The sequence below is a fragment of the Acanthisitta chloris genome, unplaced genomic scaffold (assembly GCF_000695815.1).
Source record: "Acanthisitta chloris isolate BGI_N310 unplaced genomic scaffold, ASM69581v1 scaffold26290, whole genome shotgun sequence".
In the NCBI taxonomy this organism is placed as follows: domain Eukaryota; kingdom Metazoa; phylum Chordata; class Aves; order Passeriformes; family Acanthisittidae; genus Acanthisitta; species Acanthisitta chloris.
The window spans coordinates 26,457-34,890 of record NW_008650308.1 but is presented as its reverse complement, the minus strand read 5'-3'; the positions used below and the strand labels follow the sequence as shown (position 1 = coordinate 34,890).

General features: G+C 44.4%; 1 protein-coding gene across 1 annotated transcript in view; it reads left to right on the top strand.

The window, feature by feature from the left end:
- The first annotated feature begins 1,886 nt into the window (after positions 1–1,886).
- ZBTB24 (zinc finger and BTB domain containing 24) overlaps positions 1,887–8,434 on the top strand; it is a 6,838-nt gene continuing 290 nt past the window's right edge. The window contains 7 exon segments of the mRNA XM_009084606.1: positions 1,887–2,853; positions 3,251–3,418; positions 3,852–3,935; positions 4,638–4,721; positions 6,939–7,020; positions 7,915–8,424; positions 8,426–8,434. The exon segment at positions 8,426–8,434 is cut by the window's right edge and continues 144 nt beyond it. Of these exon segments, the coding sequence (XP_009082854.1) occupies positions 1,887–2,853; positions 3,251–3,418; positions 3,852–3,935; positions 4,638–4,721; positions 6,939–7,020; positions 7,915–8,424; positions 8,426–8,434 (1,904 nt within the window).

Below are 8,434 nucleotides of genomic sequence, written 5' to 3'. Positions count from 1 at the left end.
CTGGCGTGGAGCCCGCGGTCACAACTCGGACGAGGTCTCGTCCCGATCGAGCAGCAAAGCTCTCCGTGTGAGCAGAGCACCGCCCGCCCTGCCCGAGACGCGTGCGGACCGTGGAGTGCCTGCGGGCAGGGCTGGCGGCAGCTCCCTCGGGAGCTCTGCGGTGCACGGGAAGGAGGACTCGGGCCACACCTGCAGCTCTGCGTTAAGGTGCTCCGGCAGCACCAGGTTCGCGTCCTCCAGAAAGTAAAGCTCCCAGATAAAACAATCTGACTCCACCATGAACTGTTTGGTAGCTCTTTAAAACAGCTGCTCTTTTTGGGGTTTTGTTGCCTTACTCCGTAGGCTGATGCTTAGTAGGTGAGTGCTGTGAAAGAAATTCTCAGGCTAGAAGTGGGGAAAAGAAGGCATGGAGTCCTGACACACTGATCCCAGGGAAGTGTAGTCATTCATTACAGGGTCTCATAGCCTTGGCCCTGAGTAGTCTGAAATGTGGCATCTGCAGTGATGAAACTACAGTTGAACTTTTGTTTTTTCAATGATTTTTTTTCCACTGTGGTGGATGGCCCTGGCTGAACAGTAGGTGCCCACCAAAGCCACTCTATTGCCCTCCTTCTCAGCTGGACAGGGGAGAGAGAGTACAAGAAAAAGCTCATGGGTCAAGTTAAGGACAAGGAGAGATCAGTCAGCAATTACTATCACAGGCAAAACAGACTTGACAATTAGTGTATTACCAATGTAATCGGAGTAGGATAATGAGAAACAAATCCAAATCTTAAAACAGCTCCCCCCACCTCTCCCTTCTTTCCAGGCTCAATTTTACTCAGTTGTCTCTACCTCCTTCCCCAGCAGTGCAGGGACAGGGAATGGGGGCTGTGGTCAGTTCATCACGTCTGCTGCTGCTTCCTCCTCACAGGGAGGACTCTGCATACTCTTCCCCTGCTCCAGCATGGAGTTCCTCTCACTGGAGACAGTTCTCCACAAGCTTCTCCAGCGCAAGTCCTTCCCATGGGCTGCAGTTCTTCATGAACTGGTCCAGCATGGGTCCCTCCCATGGGGTGCAGTCCTTCAGGAACAGACTGTTACAGCATTGGTCTCCTGTGGGGTCACAAGTGTGGACTCCTCTCTCCACAGGTCTTGCCAGGAGCATTCTCCTGCACAGGATTCCCACAGAGTCACAGCTTCCTTGAGGCATCCACTTGCTCCAGTGTGGTGTCCTCCAGAGGCTGCACGTGGATAGCTGCTCCAGCATGGACCCCCATGGGCTGCAGGGGGACAGCCTGTCTCACCATGGGCTCAGGGGAATCTCTGCTCCAGTGCATGGAGCACCTCCTCCTCCTTCACTTGCCTTGGTGTCTGCAGGGCTGTGCAGGTTTTCTCCCTTCTTAAATCTGTTATCCCAGAGGCTCTACCACTGTTACTGAGGGACTCATCCTTGGCCAGTTGGCACTGTCAGACTTGGGGGAAGCTTCTAACAGCTCCTCACAGAAGCCACTCCTGGGGCTCCCCACTACCAAAACTTGCCAAACTAAATGCACTACTAAGGAGCCATGAACAAGGTTCTTTTTGTCCAACTGTTCTAGTTGTGAAAGATTTCAGGAGTACCTGTCTTTTATATGCTGTAGAACTCACAGTACATAGGCAGTAATTCTGATCTAACAAACTCTGTAGCCATTTCATAGGATTTAAAAACACTGAAGAAAATCTGTGTCACTAATAGTGTTGATTTTTCAAAAGTTCAGAGGATTCAGAATTGCTTCAGAAACTCTTGAACTGTGTTACTGGTAAAACAAAGGATATTTGGGGTCTTACGATGCAGACTGCTAAAATAATTCTTTATTAAAGCTATTCTGTTTTTGTAGGCACCTCCTTTCATATTCATAATTAAAATGGAAAAAGCAGCTCCCGATGCTCCTGAGAAACTGGTCATCATCCACTCCAAAGCTCACAAGGACACCATTCTAGCTAATTTTGAGGAACAAAGGAAAAAGGATTTTCTTTGTGACATTACTCTAATAGTGGAGAATGAGAAGTTCAGAGCCCATAAAGCTTTGCTGGCTGCCTGCAGTGAGTACTTCTCAATGATGTTTGTGAATGAGGGTGAAATAGGGCAGTCAGTTTACGTGCTGGAGGGAGTGGTCGCAGACACCTTTGGAGCTCTGCTGGAATTTATCTACACTGGTTGCATCTGTGTCAGTGAAAAAAACACGGAACAAATCCTGGCTACTGCACAGCTGCTGAAAGTGAGTGACTTGGTGTGGGCCTGTGCAGACTACCTGGCTGACCATAGCCCAGGCAGTGCATTGCCAGCTCCAGCTGACACTGGAGCTTCTATTGTTGCAAGCAACAAGAAAAATGAAGATCCACCAAAGCAAAAACGAGGGCGACCGAGGAAAATCAAAATTGTCCAAGAAGAAGAATCAGGAGCACATTCTGCTGAAGACATTCAGCTGAGAGAGAACAACTCCATGCAAAATGAGCAAAATTTTATGAAGAAGGACACTGCAGCAGAAGAAGCAGTTGCCAGCGAACAGGCTCCAGTGAGGAAAGACGGAGAAGAAAGTGCACCTGCCTGTGGCTCAGAGGCTGCTGTTGACCTGACAGCTGAGAAAGATGAAAACTGTGATCCCAAATCTGAAGGAATACAGAGCACGCAGAGCCGCTACAGCAAACGTAGAATAAGGAGATCAATCAAACTCAAAGATTATAAACTGCTTGGTGATGAGGACGAGAAAGGGCTGGCCAGGAGAGCCGACGGCAGAAGGAAGCGAGCGGGCCCTGAAGCTCGCTGCAAAGACTGCGGCAAAGTGTTTAAGTATAATCACTTCTTAGCTATTCATCAGCGAAGCCATACAGGTAGGCATTAAAAACTGCTGCTTTTGGGCTAGGGTTTAGTGATGTTGCTAAATGCAAGCTGTTGAAGTGTTGGCTGTTGTCTACAGCAAGAATTGTCCCAAGTAGCATGCTGTGTGTCTCCTGTGCTTGCTGTTTTATTCTTCTCAGCAGATCTCAGAGCCTTTGTGTCTTACCTTGATTGCAATTTTGTTAATCATTTCACTGTTTAAACATTGAATTATGTGGCAATAACTAAAGAATTCTTTTATTCCTATGTGAAGCTTGTCTTTTAACTCTCCTTATCACTACGCAAAAGTAATTTTTTAGTAGCTGCTACATTGCAATGCATCTCATTATCAGCTGAGAGCATATAGAGAACAGTGATGCATCTGTACTTTTAAATGTCATCTGCTTTCAGGGGAGCGCCCTTTCAAGTGCAGTGAGTGTGGCAAAGGCTTTTCCCAGAAACATTCTCTCCAGGTTCATGAGCGGATGCACACTGGGGAGAGGCCATACATGTGCACTGTCTGCAGTAAGGCTCTGACAACAAAGCATTCTCTGCTGGAGCACATGAGCCTACATACAGGTAAATATCTCGAGGCAAATGTAGCTTCTCTGTTCCAAGAATTTAGGTCTCAGAAAAAAAAGGTACTTAGACTTTTTCTTATGTGTGCTGGCTTATGTGTTTATTTATTTACAGAATCAGAGTTTTTAGGGGTTGGAATGGATGTTACAGATCATGTAGTCCCACCCCCCCTGCCCTGGGCAGGGACACCTCCCCAGCAGACCGGGTTGCTCAAAGCTTCATCCAGCCTGGCTTTGAACACTGCCAGGGTTGGGGCATCCACTACCTCCCTGGGCAACCTGTGCCAGTGTCTCACCACCCTCACAGGAAAAAACTTTTTCCTACTATCCAACCTAAATTTCCTCTCTTTCAATGTATCCGCATTGCCCCTTGTCCTGTCCCTTACACTTCCTTTGGGTGTGGGTTACTTTTTAATGAGTGATTTCCTTTACAGGGCAGAAGGCTTTTACGTGTGATCAGTGTGGGAAATACTTCAGCCAAAAGAGACAGCTGAAGAGCCACTATCGAATACACACAGGTATAACAAGTTGGGGTTGAAGAGCTGCCTTACTGCCCATGCTGATTCATCCTCTAAAGACTGACTAGGGCTGAAAGTTCTGCCTCAGTGATGTGTTTAGTCTCTGATACTCTGATGTGTTGTATCTCAATAAAACAGTTGATAGGGGGAAAAAGACAAATTGGTGTGTAGTAAATGGAATGTGCAGAAAAATAGTTAATCGAGAATGGCACTTAGGATGATTAAAAATGAGTTATGCTGTACTTGACATTCAACTTGATTATTTTATACCTGCTGTCCACATAGAAGCTAGAGATCATATAAACAATGGTGTCCACAGCCTGGTGTGCAAATTGCCTTGCAGTTTCCCACTACTTTGGATTAGTAATGGCAAACAAGCTTTAGGAAATGTCCTCCTCACTTCTGGAACAAGAGATTAAGGTAGATATGCAGGAAGTGGTGGAGGAAATCAGAATTTACAAAGCTCCAAGAGAAGGTGTGTTTGGGGGGAGCAGGTGTCAGTCCCCTCTTTTCCTGTGGTGATATTAAACAGAGAAAGAGGAGTGTGACAATTAAGATAAGGAGGAGGCAGTGAATCACCTTGTGTTTTATCTCTATATTATATCAAAGTGGTTATTTTACAGGAAAGTGCTTTAACAAAGATCACTGAAGAGATACAGGGGATCACTTAGGCACTGACACTTTTTTTGTTGTTGCGACAAGGCCGTTCACTGCCGGAATGTAACCAGTGTCGGCGCAAATTCATGGATGCAGCTCAGTTAAAGAAACATCTAAGAACACATACAGGTAATGTTGTCCCTCATGTTTTGTGTTTGGTGTGTTGGTTTTTTTCCCTTGGACTTACACGGACAAAACAATGTTAGGCAAATGACACTTGTCTCCTTGGGGTGAACTTCTGCTCTGGTGGTATATAACAATGCCTATATGGCAAATTAAGAGATTTGCCATCAAGAATGCAGGAGCACAAAGAAGCTTGTCTTACAGCAGCACAGAAGCAGTGTCTATTACAGGAAGAGGGCTTTTTCCCCCGTTTCTATAAAGCCTGCTGCAGAAAATCCTAGTTAGCTATCCTGTGACAGAATCCTGGACTGGGAATTTAGTTTGTCAGGAGAGCTCCATCCAGCATGTATGGGGCTTGCTGTGAGCTGACTAGTAACAAAGTGTATGTCCCAATGAGCTGGGTACCCCTGTCTGAGGGATGGGTGCTTATGAAAAGTGCTGTGACCAGAGAAACGATGATGTACCTTTTTATTGCACTGTAATAAAGCAGATGTTGAGAGGGGATGGGCTGTGAGGGATGACTTAATCCAAGTGCGTCAGAGGGTGTTTCAAGAGATCGAGAGGGCAGGGTGGTGACTGAATAACAGAGATGAAAATGTGGATCTACTCTCTTGTGAGAGCAAGGCATAAACTTCCTAAAATAGTTTTCTTTGAAGGGTAACTTCATAAGGTGGCATGTGAATAATTTTTGTCCTTTAAAGTAACTAGGAACAGTGGTGATTGTTTCCTCCCCAAATCAAATTGTTGTTAAGTATGTTGCCTGCATACATAACTCAATCTGGAGCATACTTTCTCTCGTTCATTTCCTTCTCTTTCTCAGTGGAAATAACAGAGCTTTAAATTCCCTGGGATACGCTGTGGTCAGAACTTGTGCTTCTGGGAGTTTTTGGTTATCCAGAATAGTGTCAGCTTGGGGTACTTACAGCATTTCCTATTGAGGAGAACACGGTGTTGACACACACAACAGTTTCATATCTGAGGGTGACACAGCTCTCTAAATGTAGTGGGATAGGAGATTGGTGTGGGAAATGAGAAGAGGAAAGATACAAGCAAGGTAAGTTACAAAGCTAGATGAACTAAGATGAGTTGTAGCAGGAACTGGCTTGCAATGTATTTTGCTTTCAGGAAAGACAGGTGAGATAGCAGTATTAATGGTGCAGAAATAATAACTGATCTGTCCCATCTCAAGCAAAAAGTAAAATTCCAAAGAGTTTGAGGGACAGATGTTAGTTAACATTGATATGTCTGTTCTGCTTTGGCAGCAGTTTGGTCACACTGTGTCATAATAATACAGTCTCCTTGGGAAGTTACTCCTGGTTTCAGTAGCAGGCTGGGACTACATGATTAGAGGTCCCTTCTGACACGTTTCCTGTTCTCTCATCCTTTATCCCTGCTCTCCAAAGCCATATGAAAGCTGGTAGGCATTGCAGTTCTATGCTAAATGTGAAGCTTCCTTGGAAACTGGCTACTGCCCAATCCTTGGGTTCAGTGTGCTTTGATGGTGTGAATTACAACAGTGGTGATCTGGATTCTCGTGTCTAGAGTCTTAAAGAACTTCAGTGCATCAAGGATATGTTACAGTGTGAATTAGGATTTGCTGTGATTGGGTGGTATCTGTTTCTTGTGAACCTTCTTATAATTTAATTTGGCTTCTCTGCATCTGCTCAATTAGACACAAGAATTCCAAATGCAGTTAAAAAAAACCCCAAACAAGTAAACAAAAAAAACCCCCCAAAACTACCAATTTATTCAAACCACTATAATTTAATTTTTTTCCAACTGGTGTTCCCGGAATATCATAGGCCTAGTGTGATGGAGCCTTACAGAAAGCCAGCCAACTTGTTAAGATGATGGATTTACTTTCCAGGTTTGGAAATTCAGGCTTATTTATCTGTGTGGGGCTGGTTCAGGGCCAGCCTTTTTTGAAAGGTCTGTGTTCTGTGTGGAACACCCACATCTGTATCATAGGTACAGCTTTTTGTTGCTCTGAGGGCTTGGATCACCTCATTCTTTATCTTTAAAGGGAGAAACATCAGAGGTGTACATTCAAAATACTATATCCTAGTGAGTGCATTCAGTTTGGGATATCTGTTCTGACCCAGGACAGAAGTGTGAGGAGCTCACAGTACAGATACACTGGATGCTGTGCTTGGCAAAATACAAAAGGGTTTTTAATATATGGAAGTGCCATATTAAAAGGGATGTCTCATTTCTTTTTGATAGGGGAGAAGCCCTTCACTTGTGAGATTTGTGGCAAATCATTCACAGCTAAAAGTTCACTTCAGACTCACATCAGAATTCACAGGTAGAGTATGTCTGATTTTCATTACGTTGTTTAAAAATGTAACTTCCCAATCTGATAACCTGTGTGTAGTGCTTGTTTCTTTATAGAATGGTCAGGACTTGTTTGCATTTTGGGTGGGTGGTTCAAGACTAACATTTTTGCTTAATATATGTAAGGAAATAATAGGTAGTGGAAAGTACTGAACTGCTAAATACTTGTGTGCCAAGACACTGTAGGGGTCTCCTGTTTAGTGACACTACTTACTGCTATATTACTTGTGTGAAAATGTTACTGTGAGTTTTTGTTTGACAGCAGAGCAGTAGCCATGGTGTAACAAGGTTATTGGAGCATTGTCCTCCTACCCTGTAGTCTATCCTGTCTCTTTAATAGCAGTAGTTGTCCTTACCCAGTCCAGTGTGAGGCATTGCATAAAGGCATGTTAAATTCTAAGTCACTGGAGAACTGTTGTGGGCCTTATGTAAAAGAAAACAGTTCCAGTAAAATTTCTTGTCCCTTTGACTCAGGCAACAAGTTAGGATTTGGACACTTTTTGTTTTAAAGCCCACACTGTTAATAAGAGTTCTGAAAATGGTCAGTGCTTAAGAGTTGTGCAAAGTAAGTGGTTGTGTTCTCGTCAGGGTCTAGCAGCACAGTTTGTACCTCTGTGTTATGACAGGAGGGCACTTATCTCTGTAGCTCTTGAGTATGTACTAATGAAAGCCTTGTACAGTTTGTGAAGTCACATAGAAATAATCAGAAAGTCAAACAGAGAATGTTTTTAATTTCACTTTTCTTAAATTCTCATAATTTAGCGAAACAGAGTAATGATGGAAGTATTTTATTATAGACTAAGTTTCAGAAAGCAGCACTGTCAGAGTGAATATTGTAACCAGATCAAATGTCCTCCTTTTGCAGAGGAGAAAAGCCATATTCCTGTGGTATATGTGGAAAATCCTTCTCCGATTCCAGTGCTAAGAGAAGACACTGTATCTTACACACAGGCAAAAAGCCTTTCTCCTGTTCTGAATGTAGTTTGCAGTTTGCTCGTCTGGACAACCTGAAGTCTCATTTGAAAATTCATAGCAAGGAGAAGCAGTTTCAGGAAGTCAATGCTGCCTCGAGCACCAACACTCAGCCGGAAGAAGTGAGAAACATCCTCCAGCTGCAGCAGTACCAACTCGCCACCTCCGGGGGGCAGGAAATTCAGCTGCTGGTTACAGGCGCAGTACACAACATCAACTTCGTGCCTAGCCACAATCAAGGCATTAGTATTGTGACTGCAGAAAACGCCCCAAACATGACAACGGAGCAGGCTGCGAACCTCGGGCTGCTTGCACAGCCACCACAGCAGCTGCAGAACCTGCTGCTTTCAGCTCAGCAGGAGCAGGCAGAACAAATCCAAAGTATCAATGTGATTGCAAACCAAGGCTGGCCC